This window comes from Pan paniscus, chromosome 10 (assembly GCF_029289425.2).
Source record: "Pan paniscus chromosome 10, NHGRI_mPanPan1-v2.0_pri, whole genome shotgun sequence".
NCBI classification, from domain to species: Eukaryota; Metazoa; Chordata; class Mammalia; order Primates; family Hominidae; genus Pan; species Pan paniscus.
In genome coordinates, this window is record NC_073259.2 from 121,476,259 (window position 1) to 121,495,670 (window position 19,412).

The 19,412-nt window shown below is 49.9% G+C and overlaps 1 protein-coding gene across 1 annotated transcript; it reads right to left on the reverse strand.

Moving 5' to 3' along the window:
* Positions 1–256: 256 nt before the first annotated feature.
* SDS (serine dehydratase) lies at positions 257–14,799 on the reverse strand. Its single transcript, XM_003832432.5, has 8 exons — positions 14,329–14,799; positions 10,087–10,241; positions 9,643–9,682; positions 9,238–9,377; positions 9,046–9,137; positions 7,701–7,928; positions 4,449–4,573; positions 257–3,706 (listed from the first exon to the last, which is right to left on the reverse strand). The coding sequence occupies exons 2-8, from the start codon at positions 10,237–10,239 to the stop codon at positions 3,498–3,500; spliced, it is 987 nt and encodes a 328-aa protein (XP_003832480.1). The 5' UTR covers positions 10,240–10,241; positions 14,329–14,799; the 3' UTR covers positions 257–3,497.
* Positions 14,800–19,412: the final 4,613 nt, after the last annotated feature.

The window sequence follows — 19,412 nt, forward strand, 5'->3', positions numbered from 1 at the left end:
GCTTTTTCTCCTCTCAGGTTTGGGTTCTGCGCCATCCCCCATGCAGCCTCCTGTGCAGCCCTCTGTCCTTCTGTCCATTCATTCATCTGCCAACATACTCACCCATCATCCATCTGCACAGCCTTCCACCCACCCATCTGTCTTCCATCCATCCATCCATCCATCCATCTACCTATCCATTTATCATCCATCCACTCACCCATCCAACCACCCATCCAACCATTCAGCCATCTCCATCTGTCCATTTTCTTTCTTCTTCTTCTTTTTTTTTTTGTTATTTCTGAGTAGGAGTTTCACTCTATTGCCCAGGCTGGAGTGCAATGGCATAATCTCTGCTCACTGCAACCTCTGCTTCCTGGGTTCGAGCGATTCTCCTGCCTTAGCTTCCCAAGTAGCTGGGGTTACAGGCATGAGCCACCATGCCTGGCTAATTTTGTATTTTTAGTAGAGACAGGGTTTCACCATGTTAGCCAGGCTGGTCTCGAGCTCCTGGCCTCAAGTGATCTGCCCGTCTTGGCCTCCCAAAGTGCTTGGATTACAGATGTGAGCCCCCGCACCTGGCCTCATTTGTCCATTTTCCATCCACTTACCCACCCACCCATTTACTCATCCAGCCATTGACTCATCCATCCACCTATGAGATCAGACAGGGAGGGATCCTTTTTCGTATTGGTCTGTATACCACAGCATGGCTTACGAAGTTCTTATCTATCTATCACCCATCCACCCACCCATTTATCTACCCACCCATTCATCCACCCACCCATCCAACTACCTATCCATTCATCCATCCACCCATCTGCCAACGCATCCATCCATCCACCCACCCAATCATCTACCCACTCACCTATCCACCCATCCACCTACCTATTTGTCACCCATCCACCCATCCATCCATCCAATCACCCATCCAACCATCAATCCAACCATTTTCATCTGTTCATTTTCCATCCATCTACCCGTCCACCCATTCACTCCTCCATCCACCTACCTATCCATTTATCACCCATTTACCCATCCATCCATCCTTCCAACCATTTATCCACCCATCCAACCATTTCCATCTGTTTTTTCATCCATCTACCCATCCACCCATTCACTCATCCATCCACCTTCCTATCCATTTATCATCCATCTACCCACTCACCCATCCATCCAACCTTCCAACCATTTATCCACCCATCCAACTATTTCCATCTGTTCATTTTCCACCCATTTACCCATCCACTAATTCACTCATCCATCCACCTACCTATCCATTTATCATCCATCTACCCACTCACCCATCCATCCATCCTTCCAACCATTTATCCACCCATCCAACCATTTCCATCTGTTCATTTCCATCCATCTACCCATCTACCCATTCACTCATCCATCCACCTATCCATTTATCACCCATCTACCCATCCATCCACCCACTCATCCATCCATCCATCCATCCACCCACCCACCCGTCCATCCACCTACCTATTCATTTATCACCCATCCATCCACACACGGGTCTGTGCAGATTCATTAATATCCACCCATGCATCCATATTTATCTATTTTCTATCCATCAGCCATCCATTCATTCATATCCATCCATCCATCCATCCATCCATCCAGATGTTTATTGAGCACCTGTGTTCTGGGTCCTATTTGGGAGCCTTGTTAACCACCAAGACCTTCCTAAGCCATATTGTGGTATACAGACAGATACAAAAAAAAGGCTCTCTCCCTGTCTGATCTCATGCAGCCTGCCTTGGAGACAAGACTCTCCCAGTGCTGTGTGCTTGGAGAGAGGAAAGCACACAGCCCTGGAGTTAGAGACCTGGGTTTCAATTCTGTCTCCACCTCTTATTAGCTAGCTATGGACTCCTCTCTGAGCCTCGATTACCTCATCTGTGAAATGGGGTAATGGTGTGAGCAGCGTTTCCCTGGGGGATGTGATGCAGCCCACATGGGGCCTCATGCACTCAGCATCTCTTTATTAGCAAACACTTATTGAACCCCTAGTACATGCCAGGCACTGTTATGAGGTCCCGGGGATACTTTATAACAAAAGGGACAGAAGCGTTCCTGCTCTTGTGAAGTTTACATTGACTAGATAGTAAACAAAAGAAATGAAATATGCAGTGTGTCAGTGCTGGTAAACCCGTGGAGAAAATAAAGCAAGGTTGGGGTCTGGGGTTGGGAATTGACTTGTGGTTTTATCTTATTTTCCTTTTTATTTATTTATTTATTTTTTGAGACGGAGTCTCACTCTGTCGCCAGACTGGAGTGTAATGGCACAATCCCGGCTCACTGCAACCTCTGCCTCCTGGGTTCAAGTTATTTTTCCTTTTTGTAGAGACAGAGTCTCACTGTGCCAACCAGTCTGGTCTTGAACTCCTGGGCTCAAGCGATCCTCCCACAGGCGTGAGCCACTGCGCCCAGCCCTGAGTGACTCTTAAACTTCAGTTTGAACTTGGGGTCATCCAAAAAGTACCCTGAGCGTGGGGTTCCCTCCATGCTCTGGAGCCAGCCCCAGTAATTCCTCTTTGATCTATGATACGGGCTTCAGCATATGCTTTTGTTGGAAGAGAGGGCTCCATGTTTGAGGAGGGTTTGCATGACATTGACTTCAAGTCCACCCACCCTTTCCCTCTCCCAGAGATGGGTGTCCAGTGTCAGCTCACACACGCCCAGGGGAGGGGGCCTCACTTCTTTGCTTCCATTGGGTCTGTGATGAAATAATTCTGACTTAGTAGGAAGGACTTCATATCAGAATGAAGTTGGCCTCCCCAGCTGCTTCTGCCTTCAGCAGAGGCAGCCTTTGTCCCACCCCAAGTCCCTCTTGTTTAGCCACCTGCTTCCTGTGGTACAGGGATGCCCCTGTCCTGGCATGCAAGACTAGCTGGAGTCAGGCTCCTGGCCTCACTCTGGGGCCCCAGTTGAGAGCTGGGGCTGAGAGCAGACTTGGGGTGGAAGGAAAGCAGGAAAGGAGACAGCTGATTATGGGAAAATGCACAGGATCTTTGTTTCATAAATATATTTTATTTTTCAATGAAAAAGTTTGCACATTAGAAAAATTAGTAAGGGTCAGGGGTGGGCTTCCTGGGAGGATGGCTGAGATGGTTCCTCAACCCTGGATGGTGGCCCTGTTGACCTTCACTGGGAACAAGTTCAGGGGCGAGGTCACAGCTTTGAGGAATTCCTCACTGCTGTGATTCAGGTCTCTCCTGTCCACCCTACTCTGGGTACCTGGTGTGTTACTTGTGGGCACTTGTCACGCCAGCAAGTTGGCTAAGGATGGGCACAGAGCAGTCACACAGATACCAAAAAGGTCCAATTCATAGCTTCGCTGGCTGCCGACCTTTGGCCTCTGCATAGTGGGCTCCTGATAACAAGAAGTTAACCTGCACCCAGGCCACAGGTGCTCAACCAAACATACGACGAGGCGCTGGATAAAACTCCAGCCCCTCCAGGGGTCTCTTGGGCTAGGAGAGCACAGATCGGTAAGGGGTCCGTCCTCACTTGGGCAACCCATTTGTCATGCCCAGCTGTTCCTTGAGCGCCCGCAGCTGGGCCAGGCTGATGTTGCTGCCCCCGCAGACGATGACCACGAGGGATGGCAGCGGGGTTCGGAGATTCCCCTCCAGTTGGAGCTTCTGGATCACGTGGCTATAGACAGCAGCCAGGGCTGCCCCGCAGGCGGGCTCCACCAGGATCTTCTCATCATCTGCCAGAGAAGGGGCGTGACAGGGGCGTGGCCTGAGTTTCCCAGGGTGCACAGGAGCTGACAGGCCATTGGCAGGACCTGGGAATACTGAGCCAATCAGCTCTCAGCCCTGGCTGCAGCCGCAGGTCCTGAACCAAACGTCCCGTCATCAGCCTGAATTGGCCCTTCCAAGCCTGAGCCAGGGCCTGGGTTTCATCATGAGTGCTAACACTGATAGAATGAGTGTGGTTGCGTGAGCACTGTGTTGAGAAGGATTCTGAGGCATCATCTGAGCAAGAGTTCCATGGTTGATTAGCCAAGTGTGCAGCAGGTACAGAAGCATAAATGGTACTATTTTTTTCTCTCTTTTTTGCCATCCCTGCCCTAGACGGAACCCAGAAAGAGTCCAGCCTAGTTACAGACTCACCTCTGAATGAATCAAACTCTGAGCCCCATGTTTTCCTTTTTTTACCCTGGCTACCAGGAAACTCAGAAGCAACATTTTAAATATTCACTTATTGTTTTCTGCTGCTATGGTTATCAGGCTTACTTTTCTATTTACTTTTCCATTATGTGTGGCTTTTGCTTTTCTATTTCTACACGGCATTGTATTATCTTCTATTAATGGAAAATTCTAGGCAGAGATGGAAGACAGAACTGTGAAGGAAATTTGGGGTGAGTGGGATCCCCAGTGGCATACCAAGTGGACAGCCACTTAGCGCCTGAGTCAGCAGGTCAGGTCATGGGAGGACCTGGCACATACCCACGAACTTCTCAATGGCGGCCACAGCCTCCTGGTCCGAGATAACTTCAGAGAAAATGGGGTGTTCCTGAAACAGCTTCAGGGCCTGAGCCCCCACAGTCTTCACGCCCAGGGCCTTGGCAACACTGAGAGAAGTGGGAACCCAGAAGAGGATGGGAGTGGGGGAAACAGGAGAGAGATGGGGGCAGGGAGGGAGAGAAGGAGATGGATGTGAGACAGAGAAGGCAATGCATCCGGGGGCAGGGGGACAGGTATCACCTCTGCAGCTGTAAAACCCTGAAAAGCCTCAGGGATCCCCAAACCAAGTGGGGTCTTCTAATAAGGTGCAGAGTGTTTGAATTGACATCATGTAGTATATTCTTTAGTATCATTTTTTAAATTTTTTTGAGACTGAATGTCACTATGTTGCCCAGGCGGGTTTTTGTTTTGTTTGTTTGTTTGTTTGTTTTTGTTTGTTTGTTTGTTTGTTTTTTAGACGGATTCTTGCTCTGTTGCCCAGGCTGGAGTGCAGTGGTGCGATCTCAGCTCACTGCAATCTCTGCCTCCCGGGTTCAAGCAATTCTCCAGCCTCAGCCTCCCGAGTAGCTGGGACTACAGGTGCCCACCACCACACCCGGCTAATTTTTGTATTTTTAGTAGAGATGGGGTTTCACTATGTTGACCAGGCTGGCCTCGAATTCCTGACCTCAGGTGATCCACCCCCCTCGGCCTTCCAAAGTGCTGGGATTACAGGCATGAGCCACCATGCCCGACCCCAGGCTGGTCTTGAACTCCTGGGCTCAAGTGATCCTCCTGCCTCGGCACAGCATCATATTCTGATCAACACTAAGTCAGGAGCAAATGCCTAAGAGGACCCTTGTTGTTCCCTGATAGGACTCCCTGCTTTTGCTCCGGGTTACAACCGCTACCTGGTTAACCCTCATGAAGCTTAGCACCACTCTGCCTGCCCACATCCTGCTGTGTCCTTCAAGGCTCAGGATTAAGGCCACCTCCTCCAAGGAGTCCTCCTGGGAGAGTACTGAGTCCCACGGCCCTATGTGGAATTCTCAAATAGTCCTCCCCCCTAGTAACAAGCGCCCTGAGTACTTCTTGAGAAAGTGTTAGGTGCCAAGCACTTCACAAGCATTATTGAATTCACACAAGAATTCTGCTGTTGTTAATTGGTCTGATTTTGGAAAAGGGAAACTGAGGCAGAGAGTATACAGTCACTTGCCCAAGGTCACACACCTAGGGAGTGCTGGAGCTGGGGCTGCAAGCAGGATCTGTATAACTTCAAGACCTGCACTGGTAACCAATGTGTTGACGCTGTCCCCAGCCTCCTGGGGTTACCACTAGCTCTATTCCCAGCTCAGCTGCCCCCTCTCCCTTCCCCAGGAGCATCTTGAGGGCCTGGGCCACCTCAGCCCTCAGCAGCACGTGGTTTACAGTAGGCGCTCAGCCATGACGTCTTCAGTCCCTACAGTGTGGGACACAGCAGCTCCAGATGCCAGGCTCAGGAATCTGGAAGAAGTTCTTACCTGGCTGGGCTCAGTCTTCCCTATCTGTAGGGGAGACTATTGTCTGCCCCGGTGTCTTTTCTAGCTGCACTTATGGGCACCCGGTGTAAAGACATTTCCCAGCCTCCCTTGCAGCTGGATGTGGCCATGTGACTAAGTTCAGGCCAACGAAAGGTAAGTGGAAGTGTTGTGTCTGTCTTTGAAGGTTGGAGCATAGCCTTCTGCCCTTGCTTCCCCATCCCTGCCAAATGGAATGTGGGTGTGATAGCTGGCACTCAGGCAACCATTTTGGACTGAAAGGCTACATGCTAAGGATAATGGGGAAACAAACTCAAGGGACCTGGCGCCCTGACTTTTCATGGTAAAGTTCAATCTCATTTAAGTCACTGTTATTTGGGCCTTCTGTGTAATGGGGTCGAAACCTAATCCTAATTAAATACTATCTACCAGCCGGGTGCGGTGGCTCACGCCTGTAATCCCAGCACTTTGGGAGGCTGAGGTGGGCAGATCACCTGAGGTCAGGAGTTCGAGACTAGCCTGGCTAACACGGTAAAACCCCATTTCTACTAAAAATACAAAATTAGCCAAGTGTTGGGGCAGACGCCTACTCCTGAGGCTGAGGCAGGAGAATTGCTTGAACCTGGGAGGCAGAGGTTGCGGTGAGCCGAGATTGTACCATTGCACTCCAGCTTGGGCAACAAGAGCAAAACTCTGTCTCAAAAAACAAAGACAAAAACAAACAAACTATCAAAGGTTTGGGGCTTGGATATGAACTCCTTAGGAGCAAGACTTGTGTTTATGCACCACTCTCTCCCCAGATCAGCCAGTGTCTTACACACAATAGGGGCTCAGTAAATGGTTGGCAAAGTAATGAGGTATGTAAAACCTTGCCACAGAGGACTCAGTAAATGATTCCTATGAGACCTTCCTTCCTTCCTTCCTTCCTTCCTTCCTTCCTTCCTCCCTTTTTCCTTTCCTTTCCTTTCTTTCTCTTTCTCTCTTTTTCTTTCTTCCTTTCTTTCTCTTTTTTCTTTCTTTCTCTCTCTTTCTCTCTTTCCTTTCTTTCCTCTTCCTTTCTCCTTCCTTCCTTCTTTCCCTCCCTCCCTCCCTCTCTCCCTTCCTTCCTTCCTTCTTTCCTTCCTTCCTTCTTTCCTTCCTTCCTTCCTTCCTTCCTTCCTTCCTTCCTTCCTTCCCTCCCTTCCTCCCTCCCTCCCTCTCTCCCTTCCTTCCTTTTTCTTTGTTTCTAGACAGGGTCTTGCTCTGTCACCCAGGCTGGAGTGCACTGGCATGATCATGGCTCACTACAGCCTCAGTCTCCTGGGCTTAAGCAATCCTTCCCACCTTAGCCTGGGACTATGCGTGTGTGCTACCACGCCCAGTTAATTTAAAAAAAAAAACAAAAAACTTTTTTTAGAGGTGGGAATCTCTCTATGTTGCTCAGGCTGGTCTTGAACTCCTGGCCTCAAGTGATCTTCCTGCCTCAGCCACCCAAAGTGCTGGGATTACAGGCACAAGTCACTGTGCCCAGCCTCATATGAGGCTTTTCACGTGAGGAAGTGTGACATGTTGGAGTCACACAGACTTGGGTTTGAGTCCAAGCTGTACCACTCACTGGACGTGGCCCTGGGCAAGCGATCAAAGCCTCCATTGCCTCATCTGTGAAACAGGCTGACATCAGGATCTATCTCAAAGCCAGCCCTAAGGGGGACTCCCCAGTGCTTGCTGGACACCCGAGGGAGGCACCCCAGCTGCTCACCTGGTGATCTTGGGCAGGGAGACAAGTTTGCCTGCGGTGGTGGCAGCGTGGAAGCTGTGGGCGCCAAAAGTCTCCATGGCGATGACAGGCACGTCCCCCCAGCCCACCTCCTGCAGCCCCTGGACCACTCCACACAGCAGGCCCCCGCCGCCCACTGACAGCGCGATGGCCCCCGGCTTTTCCCACAGTGTCTCCTTCAGCTCTTTCACGATGGAAGCGTGGCCTTCCCTGGAGGGTGGGGAGAGGGGGTGGCAGGTCAGGGCTAGGCTTCCTGGAGACACCAGCTCAGGTTTGCACCGGCCTTATCCCAGCTGATGGGGCCTGGAGCTAGTTCCCTCCCCACCCCCAACCTTGGCTTCTAGCTGCCAGCATCTGTGTCTCTACCTGAGGACCTTCTCTGGCCACCTGAGCTACCTGCAAACAGAGTCAGGAGATGGCAGCCCCTTAAGGCAGCCCTCAACCAATGGCTACGAGTCGGTGTACAAACTCCCCTGCTCCTTCTCCCAGGGGGCGGGAAACTGCTGTGCGCCTTCTGCACTGGCTCCCAGGGTCCCCGAGGGATTAAGCTCTAGCCACCCACAGCGGCCACCTGCCTTTGAAAGCCCCCTTCCTGACATTTTGGACTGGATGATAGAAAAAGAAAAAAGAAACAGCAAAGCCCCCTTCCTTCCCTGGCTTACTTCCCCACTCCCCCACTGAATCACCTCCCAAATAAACTCCTTTCCCTGAAACCTTTGTCCCCAAGTCTGCTTCCAGGAGGACTCAACTGCAGACACTTGGGCATCTGTGTGCTTGCATGTTCAGCCTTGGGCGTGTTGCATGTGCAGCCGTGGATAATGGGCATTTGGTGACATGTGTGCACTTGCTGCTGCACCTGAGTGTAACGTGTGTTTCTTCTTTTTTTTTTGTTTTTTTTTTGAGATGGAGTCTCACTCTCTTGCCCAGGCTGGAGTGCAGTGGCGTGATCTTGGCTCACTGCAACTTCCACCTCCTGGGTTCAAGCGATTCTCCTGCCTTAGCCTCCCTAGGAGCTGGGATTACAGGCGTGTGTCACCAAGTACAGGTAATTTTTGTATTTTTAGTAGAGATGGGGTTTCCCCATGTTGGCCAGACTGGTCTCAAACACCTTACCTCAAGTGATCCTCCCAACCTTGGCCTCCCAAAGTGCTGGGATTACAGGCGTGAGCCACTGTGCCCCGCCTAAGTGTGCTTCTACATGGTGGTGTGCGCACACATGTGCAGCTGCTGTGCATGAGGACGTGATGATGTGCATCATAGCAATGCCTGCCCAGTGATATAGGGCAGTGGCTGCCACCCCCACCAAGTGACCTTGAACTCCACATACCAGATGAGGGGGTCATCAAAGGGGGGAATGTAGACCCAACCCGGGTTGTTCTTCGCTAGGGCCTTGGCCAGCTCGAAGGCTTCATCCAATAACTGCAAAGCCACAGGGGAGATAGGAGGGGGTGAGGCACAGGGGGCACCCTGTCCAGCCACCAGGCGCCCTCTCTCTTCCCTGCCCTGGGTCGGCACTCACCTCACCCACCACCTTGACTGTGGCACCTTCATTCTTGAGGCGCTCAATGGTGACAGCAGGTGTGGTGCTGGGCACCACGATGGTGGCGGGGACGCCGAGTTGCCTGGCCGCATATGCAGCCGCCATGCCTGCGTTGCCCGCTGCCAGGGTCGGGGGTGGAGAGCGTGTCAGTGCGGGAGCATCTGGGAGCCCAGTCAGGACTGCCTACCCTCTACTGGGGGCTCTGGAGTTCCCCCCTCACTTCCCCACCCTGGGCGACTGCTGGCCTCCCCCTGGAATTCCAAATTGGTGGCTGCTGCCATTGTTTTCAGTGGCACATTGCTGGGGAAACCAGGGCTTAGAGAAGCAGAGTGTCTGATCCCAGGACACACAGCAGAGGACAGGATGGGGAAGCAGATCACTTACCCGAGGAGCAGACAAAATGTGCACAGCCTTGCTTGGCCCACTGTGGAGACAACAGGAGAGGCACTCAGGCCCACCTCCCAGTCATTGCCTGTGCTCTTCCTCCCCACCTGGAATACCTGCCAGGATTCCAGTGGACACGGACGTTTCCTTCACTCAGAATTTGTTCTACCCTTGTCTGAGACTGCACCTCCCATCTCCAAAGAGACTGGCTCAGGAAAGGGTGGAGGAAAATAGGCGACTGATGGCTCTGGGATCAGTCCCAAGGAACCCTCCTGGAAGGGCACCCCTCAAACAGAGGAAGCCCTAATGGTGGACGCTCAGTCCTTGTGGGGAGTCAGTAGGCTTATCCTACAACGCCTTTAATTTCACACAGCACTGGCCCTGCCCTGTTGAGGAAGGAGGACCTGCCACCCCTGCCCAGATAATGCTGACCCGGTCCCGTACCCTCTTGCAGAAGTGCCCAATGCCCCGGATCTTGAAGGAGCCGGAGGGCTGGGCACTGTCCATCTTGAGGTAGACGCTGGTGCCGGCCATTTTGGACAGGGCCATGCTGTCACGGATGGGGGTCTTCACGTGCAGGGGTTCTCCAGACATCATTGCTGGGAGAAAGGAAGGAAACCCAGAGGGTTAGGAGAGCTAGCCCCGGTGCCAGCACTGCCAGAGTGATCCCTTCCTTCGCTTCCCAGCAAGCCAAGCAAGGCCTCAGACGAGAGAGCATCCTGGAGACCTGGGCTCTAATCGCAAGTGGGCCACCTACTCGCCATGTGACATCAGACAGGTAATCACTTCTCGGCCTCAGCTCTATCAGGGATCACCCTCCACTCCTGACCTCTCACACATTTGCTGGGAGGCTGAAGAGAGAACACTCAAACCTTGGAGCTTTCAAAATGCATGAGGTGAGGCCGGGCACAGTGGCTTATGCATGTAATACCAGCACTTTGGGAGGCCAAGGCTGGTGGATCACAAGGTCAGAAGTTCGAGACCAGCCTGGCCAACATGGTGAAACCCCGTCTCTACTAAAAATACAAAAAATTAGCTGGGCATGGTGGCGCACGCCTGTAACCCCAGCTACTCAGGAGGCTGAGGCAGGAGAATCACTTGAACCCAGGAGGCGGAGGTTGCAGTGAGCGAGATCGCGCCATTGCACTCCTGCCTGGGTGACAGAGCAAGACTCTGTCTTGAAAAAAAAAAAAAAGAAGAAGAAAGAGAATTAGCCAGGCATGGTAGCAGGCACCTGTAATCTCAGCTACTCAGGAGGCTGAGGGAGGAGCATCACTTGAACTGAGGAGGTGGAGGTTGTAATGGGCCAAGATCGAGCCACTGCACTCCAGCCTGGGCAACAGAGTGAGACTGCATCTCAAAAAAAAAAAAAAAAAAAAAAAAAGAATAGTCTATCTATGTGAAAAATTCAGGGACACCCACACAGATAATCCATCCACACACACATACTCCATCCACACACACACGATCCACTCCCACACACAATCCATCCACACACACGCACAATCCATCCACACACACATATAGTCCACATGTTTCTTTTATATATTTTTTTAATTTTTTTATTTGAATTTTTTTTTTTTTTGTTCCACATGTTTCCATGTGCACAGAGCATTTCAGGAAACATGCATGACAGGCTGGCCAGGGTGGGGCCTCTGAGGAGAGCTGGCCCTCGGGATCATAGCACCCACCTTTTGCACAGTTTGATGTTTTACCATGTGCCTCTATTACTTACTTAAATGCATACATTTAAAAAAAACCTGGGCTGGGCGGGGTGACTCACACCTGTAATCCCAGCACTTTGGGAGGCCGAAGCGGGCGGATCACGAGGTCAGGAGATCAAGACCATCCTGGCTAACATGGTGAAACCCCGTCTCTACTAAAAATACAAGCTACTTGGGAGGCTGAGGCAGGAGAATGGCGTGAACCCGGGAGGCGGAGCTTGTAGTGAGCCGAGATCGCGCCACTGCACTCCAGCCTGGGCTACAGATCGAAACTCTGTCTCAAACAAACAAACAAACAAACAAACAAAAACAACCTGGCAGCTGGCTCTTCTGACATGCAGTTCCAAGTATCTTGGCTTAAATGGACGATCCCAGGACCCAGCAAAATGCCTGACTCATAGTAGATGTTCAATAAATATTTATTTTAAAAAAACAAAATAACCTAACTTTTGGGAAGCCCAATATTCAGTTAGGAAAAGCTCTTTCATAATTATTAATTTTGTCATAATTATTATAGCAGTGACTAATCACAGCTTTTACATTTTATTTATTTATTTATTCATTCATTCATTCATTCCACTAGAGATGGGGTTTTGCTATGTTGGCCAGGCTGGTCTCCAACTCCTGGCCTCAAGCGTTCTGCCCACCTCAGCCTCCCAAACTGCTGGGATTACAGGCATGAGCCACAGCACCTGGCTTGCTGTTGTTTTAAGTCACATTTTGGGGTAGTTTGGTACACAGCAACAGGAAGGGGAATATTAACATAATTTGCCCAAAGTCACGCTGTGAGTGAGGCAGGGAGGCAGGATTTGAACTCGGGCAGCTGGCTCCAGGGCTCAGGCTCTCTCTGCTACCCATGGGTGTGGCTCAGGCTCCTGCTTCTGGATGGGCTCTGGGGGATGAAGCAGCTGGGGTGGCCCGGGGTCTAGCCACAGCCACGTCCACCCACCCAGCCTTCCCATCTCCCCTGCCTTCTGCTGAGAGTCTCAGGGAGGATTTGATTCTCCTCAACTTGGGCCGGGCCAGAAGAGATCAGCTGATGATGGCCAAGGGGATCTCTGGTTCCCCCTCCCTCCACCATCCCAGAAGGCCAGGCAAGGGTGGCTAGCCAGAGACCCATCTCCAATGCCACCTTGTCCAGCCCCCTGTCCTGGGCACTCCTAGCTTGGACATCCATCCCCCGCTCCCAGAATGAGCCAGACATCCCTTGGTCAGAGGGAGAATGAGGGGTGGGGATTCCAACTGCCCCGCCAGACTTAGCATCCCCTAAATAGGTCACCCCTTGTCTATCTGAATTAACTGACATTCGGGGCCTGGGAGGGGAACTTTAACAGACACCCTCTCTCCGCTGGATCTCTTGAATAAAAATCAGAGACTGGGGCAAACTTCAAAACAGGACATCCCCAAATCGGCATGAACTTTCAGCTCCTGGAGGTTAATCCCCAAACAATGGGATCCCGTTTTTTATTTAGTTATTTTTAGAGAACCTCCCTCTGTCACCCAGGCTGGAGTGCAGCGGCGTGATCTCGGCTCACTGCAACCTCCGCCTTCTGGGTTCAAGCGATTTTCCTGCCTCAGCCTCCCGAGTAGCTGGGATCACAGACGTGCACCACCACGCCCGAATAATTTTTGCATTTTTAGTGGAGACAGGGTTTCACCATATTGGGCAGGCTGGTCTCGAACTCCTGACCTCAAGTCATCTGCCTGCCTTGGCCTCCCAAAGTGCTGGGATTACAGGCGTGAGCCACCACACCCAGTTCTGACTGACTTGACATTAAAGGCCGGTGTAGGTCACCAAGGCCTGGCCTCAGGGACAACCAGGGTGGGAGTCAGAGGAGCCGGCCACGAAGACCCTTTTCAGGTGGATTTGGGGCGCCTCTCTCACCGTTTGTCCCAGGCGGTGCCATGGGATGCCTTCAGGTAAAAGGACAGGGCTCCCTCTGCAGGCAGCCCCTTCTCTGCCGCGGCTTTCCGTGAAGTGAGCATCCATTAACTGCATCCAGCCTGCCCCAAGGATCCCTGCCCCAAGGATCGCAAGACTTCAGAAGAGGTTGTGCCCAGGGAGGAGGAGGGAGGGAGCCCTGAAGCCGCTGTTTGCCCACTCCGGCAGTCGGAAGCCGCCTTCCCTTTCACTTGGTTCACAGTAAGTGCTCAGTCGATATGAACTATTATGAAATCTGGGTTGGACACCTTAAGTGCAGGTCATCCTTTCACCGTCACAACCACCTGAGGAGGAAGGCGCTATGCTCATCCCCATTCTACAGATGTGGAAGCTGAGGCACAGAACTGGACACAAACTCAGTGTTTAGGCCCAAATGGGTGTTTTTTAAAAATTTGAGACAAGGTCTTGCTGTGTCACCCAGGCTGGAGTGCAGGGGCGCAATAATTGCTCACTGCAGACTCAACCTCTTGGGCTCCAGCGATCCTCCCAACTCAGCCTTCCCAGTAGCTGGGACTACACATGTGCACCACCACACTATACTAATTAAATTCTTTTTTTAGGTCAGGAGTTCGAGACCAGCCTGGCCAACATGATGAAACCCCATCTCTACTAAAAATACAAAAATTAGCCAGGTGTGGTGGCACACGCCTGTAGTCCAAGCTACTCGGGAGGCTGAGGCAAGAGAATCGCTTGAACCCAGGAGGTGGAGGTTGCAGTGAGCCCAGATTGTGCCATTGCACTTCAGCCTGGGTGACAGAGTGAGACCTCTGTCTTAAAAAAAAAAAATTTTTTTTTTTGTAGAGATTGGGGGGGGTCTCACTCTGTTGCCCAGCTCAGTCTTGAACTTGTGGCCTCAAGCAACCCTCCCACCTCAGCCTTCCAAAGTGTTGGGATTACAGGCATCAGCCACCATGCCCAGGCTTGACGGACTCTTTCTATGTCTCCCTCTTCCCCTGGGAAACCACAGGCTAGCCCGGGACACTCCAGTCCTGAGGTGGGACTGAGGATGGGGCCACTTACCCGGCAAAGGTGATGGGTCTGAGCAGGAGTCAGAGCCAAGCCAGCGAGGGAGGGATCAACTGAGTAGATAGCCCACGAAGAGACGGGGCTGAGGACGGGTGGACAGTCTTCTGAATGGTCCCAGGGGCTACTCGGTCCTGGGCTTTATTCCTCTGGCACCTCTGGGCAGCCAATGGGGCCCTGGGGCTGGCTACAGCCCCCCTCCCTCCCGCCAGGACCCACCCCCCTGGCTTGAGGCCACTGAGGCTGTCAGAAGGGAGGTGGAATCTGGCCAAGCTTTCTTCTTTGGCAGCTTCCTCCTGCCTTTCCCACAGCCCACTCCTCCTCCCTCTTTCCACTTCCCCTTTCCGTGCTCAGTTTCGTGAAAGGAAAATAAAAAATTGGGACCCCCAACTCACTATGCCAAAATAAAAAGAATTAAGCTAAAAGCTGAGTCATGTAAGAAACTGCCTTTCCTTTAGTTCCTAAGCAGATAGCTTCAGATGAAAGGTTAAATATTGGCTCGGCATTTTGGGAGGCCGAGGCGGGTGGATCACCTGAGGTCAGGAATTCGAAACCAGCCTGGCCAACATGGTGATATCCCGTCTCTACTAAAAATACAAAAATCAGCCGGGTGTGGTGGCACGTGCCTGTAATCCTAGCTACTCAGGAGGCTGAGGCACAAGAATTGCTTGAACCTGGGAGGCAGAGGTTGCAGTGAGACTAGATCTCGCCACTGCACTCCAGCCTTCACAACAGAAAGAAAAAAAAATAGTTAAATATCCCCACAGGTCGCTACTCTATGTTCACCTTATCTTATGTAAAGTGCCGATTTATTGAGATCAAGACAAATACATAATTGGCTACTTCCCTATCTGCTCCTCTTCTCTTACAAACTGTGGATTTGGTAATGTGGCCATAGCCTCCTTCTTTCCCCTCCAGCTTGCTTTTCTCCTTTAAATACTGACACCCTAAAGTCATCTCTGGAGAAAAGCACAGACCTGTCTCCCAGGTGCATTCTTAACCCTGGCGAAATAAATTTCTAAATGGATTCAGTCCTGTCTCAATCTTTTTGATTCTTTTTGATTTACAGATTGGAGACTCATGAAAGGGACCCTGGGTGGAGGTGGCCCTGACCTTTGACAAGTCTCCTACTGGTGCTTGGTGGGTCTTGCTCTGTCACCCTGGCTGGAGTGCAATGGCATGATCTTGGCTCACTGCAACCTCCATCTCCTGGGTTCAAGCGATGCTCCTGTTTCAACCCCCCAAGTAACTGGGAGTATAGGCATGTGCCACCACACTCAGCTAATTTTTTGTATTTTTAGTAGAGATGGGGTTTCACCATGTTAGCCAGGCTGGTCTTGAAGTCCTGACCTCAAGTGATCCACCCGCCTCAGTCTCCTAGAGTGCTGGGATTACAGGCGTGAGCCACCATGCCGGCCTTCAGCGATCTTGATTGCCCTCCAAAATAGGACAGTTTGCTGAGGCCTGGGAGCTCCCCACCTCCAGAGAACTCCTGATCTCCCACAATTGGTTGATATCTAAGCTTGATTTCCCTGAACAGCTCCTTTTCTGCGTTTTACTCACTTCCAACAAGGAAGGTGAGTTTTCTGGCTTCCATGATGATGGCAAGCAGGCAGCTCCTTTCTGGAGTTTCACTTGTGTCCGGCAGGGAAGGCAAGTTTGAGATTTCCCTGCTTCTAGGATGGTAGAGAGCGGTCTTCAGCCTGGGCCCCATGACTAGAAGTCAGGGTTAACAACCAGCTGGTCTTAATTTCTCCCTACTTTTAGAGCGTGCAGTAATCGTATAAATTGCTTGATTGTTTGTTTCCCTTGCTTAACTGTTTTTGTTTCTGTTGTTGTTTTGTTGTTTCTGTCTTTTCCCCATTGGACTGGACCAACTCCACTTGACTTGGTCAAATCTGAAGGAAAGTTTCATATTATGGCAAACGAGGTCTCATGAATTGGCTAAATATCCACAGCTGGAAAAAAAAAAAAAAAGGAAAAAGAAAAAACAGCCAGCAAAAGAAAAAAGAGAGAGAGAGACAAGGATTTTGATTACCTGAGAGGCATTATTTACATAACAAGGCCATCTTTTGCTAGCCAAGCCAAACTGAAAGAGGCTACATGGCTGTCACCTCACGCTAGTTCAGTAGCTAAGATTCTGTCCCTTTTTCACCACTGTGGCCTGGGCTTGGTTCCTAAATCAAGTCCTTTCTGGTTTGATGTTTGTGTTACTTTTGAAATATTAGCAGTTTGTCCCAGCTAAAATATGGTGATGAGATTTAAAAGGATTTTTTAAAGAGCTCAATGGTTAAAAGCTTAATTAAAGGCAAATATCTAAGATGTGTGTGTGTGTGTGTATGTGTGTGTGTGTGTGTGTGTATTTATTTATTTATTTATTCATAGGGCCTTAATGCATTTTTTTCTCTCTTAGGATCTGGTTTTTTTTTTAGATGGAGTCTTACTCTGTCGTCCAGGCTAGAGTGCAGTGGCATGATCTCAGCTCACTGCAACCTCCACTCCCTGGGTTCAAGTGGTTCTCCTGCCTCAGCCTCCCGAGTGGCTGGGATTATAGGCGCACACCACCACACTGGGCTATTGTTTTTGTATTTTTAGTAGAGACAGGATTTCACCATGTTGGCCAGGCGGGTCTTGAACTCCTGGCCTCAAGTTATTCACCGGCCTTAGGCTCCCACAGTGCTGGGATTACGGGTGAGAGCCGCCCCACTTGGCCAGGATCTTGTTTTTTGAAAAAAAGTTTTCTTTTTTCTTCTCAGTTGACTGAATTCTGTTTTTTCCAATTTACTTCTGCCTGTCTCCTTTCTCTTGCCACCCTCTACAGCTCAAGGAACCTAAAATAATTTCTAACAGCTTGGGACTCCCTTAAGGAAAACAGAGAAGGTGCCAGACTCCTTTTTGGGGAGAAACCTCTGTTTTTCCATAACCTTATGGAGCCCTAAGAATATAAACAGATAAGTTCCTCTCAGATCTTCAACTGCTTGCTTTTGTTGTGTGTTACCTGACTTCTTTTTTGACTAAAATCTTTATTACAACAGGGGCTACTCTTGAATATTTAAAACAGGAGAGGGTCTGGATGTGTGGGCCTAGTTATATATACAAAAATTTTTTTAAAGATAAGAGAGAGTATGGTTTAGACACTTAGAGAAATGTCTTTGCAACAAAGTACACTGTAAAAGCATCACACAGCCTAGGTCCACCATATCATTCTCTTTGGAGACCCGGGATTCAGTGTGGGCTCTGTCCAGAGCTCTGAGTTCCAGTTAAAAGATAGAAACTAAATGTAAAACTACCTATCTAAATAAAATGTATTTATTTGATAGATTTCTATAACTTAATGTTTGATTTGATTTGCTTTTTTTTTTTTTTTTGAGACTCTGTTGCTCAGGCTGGAGTACAGTGGTGCGATCATGGCTCACTGCAGCCTTGACTTCCCAGGCTCAAACAATCCTCCCACCTCAGCCTCCCAAGCTGGTCTTGAACTCCTGAGATGGGAGGAGGTCGAGCCATCCTCCCATCTCAGCCTCCTAAAGTGTTGGGATTACAGGTGTCAGCCACCATGCCAGCTGTGGCATCCATTTTAAATCTCTCTAACACACCCAGACTCTCTTTTCTCTCTTTCTCTACTTTGAGATAAACATTTTGCTATCTGATTTTCATCTAAGAGTTGTTTATTTAGTATGTAAATTTAAGGCTATCTAGCTGGCAGTTGCCTAGGGTAATGAAACAGGTTATCCAGAAATTAGAGGTTGGGCTGGGCGTAGGGTGACCAGCACTAATTCCAGCACGTTGGGAGGCCGAGGTGGGAGGATGGCTTAAGCCCAGGAGTTCGACACCAGCTTAGGCAACATAGTGAGACCCCATCTCTACAAAAAATAAAAAATTAGCTGGGTATGGTGGCGTGCACCTATAGTCCAAGCTACTTGGAAGGCTGAGGTGGGAGGATCACTTGAGCCTGAGTGGTTGAGGCTGCAGTGAGCCATGCCCACACCACTGCACTCCTGCCTGGGCAACAGAGTGAGACCCTGTCTCAGAAAAAAAAAAGAAAGAAAGAAGAAAAGAAAAAGAAATTCGAAGTCTTAAATAGGAGGAAAAAAAAGGAAGTCTTATGAATTTATAAGATCTACCTCTGTCTGTGTCTAATGCATGTATCTAATGTTACTACTAAAAATAGACAACAGAGCTCTAATGAAGTGATTTAAAGAAAAAAGTACTTAAATCAGATACTTTATCAGAAAAATAGAGACTGTGAGCCCAAATGCTTTCTCAGGATTCACAAAACTTGGGACACCAATTCACTCTGCCAAAATTGAGCTGGAAGCTGAGTCACGCAAGAAGCGGCCTTTCCTTTCCTTCCTAAGCAGAGAGCTACAGTAGAAGCTTAAATATGAGACAAACACATAACTGACTATTCCCCTACCTGCTCCTCTTCTCTTGAAACATGTGGGTTCAGTAGTGTGACCGTACCCTCTTTCTTTTCCTTCCAGCTTCCAGCCTGCTTTTCCCCTTTAAATATTGAAGACCTAAAATCATCTATGGAGAAAGGCAAGGACCTGTCTTCTGGTCGTGCCCTTGCCCTTAACCTTGGCAAAATAAACTTTTAAATCGATTGAGAACTGCCTCACATACTTCCTTTTTTTTTTTTTTTTTTGAGATGGAGTCACCCTGTTGCCCAGCCTGGAGTGCAGTGGTGAGATCTTGGGTTGTTGCAACCTCTGCCTCCTGGGTCCAAGCAATTCTCCTGCCTCAGCCTCCTGAGTAGCTGGGATTACAGGCACCCACCACCATGCCCTGCTAATTTTTTGTATTTTTGGTGGAGACGGGGTTTCACCATGTTGACCAGGCTGGTCTCGAACTCCTGACCTCAAGTGATCTGCCCACCTTGGCCTCCCAAAGTGCTGGATTACAGGCATGACCCACTGAGCCCGGCCTGATACTTCTTGATTTATAGTTTCTTCACTTGCAAATGGGGACAATATCTATTTTCCAAGGACCGTTAGGAAAATGGAATAAGGATTGTGTGAGATAATGCACTTAAAGTTGCTAGCATGTGCTTGGCACGTAGTAGGTGCCCAAGAAAAAAT

What these genes read in the sequence shown, in the direction of transcription:
- SDS (XM_003832432.5), bottom strand. Translation starts at nt 10,239, where the DNA reads ATGATGTCTGGAGAACCCCTGCACGTGAAGACCCCCATCCGTGACAGC. An exon ending in TTTGATGACCCCCTCATCTG is followed by an intron (nt 7,929 to 9,045) that starts GTATGTGGAGTT and finishes CCCACCCTCCAG; the next exon opens with GGAAGGCCACGCTTCCATCG. An exon ending in CGCCATTGAGAAGTTCGTGG is followed by an intron (nt 3,707 to 4,448) that starts GTATGTGCCAGG and finishes CTTCTCTGGCAG; the next exon opens with ATGATGAGAAGATCCTGGTG.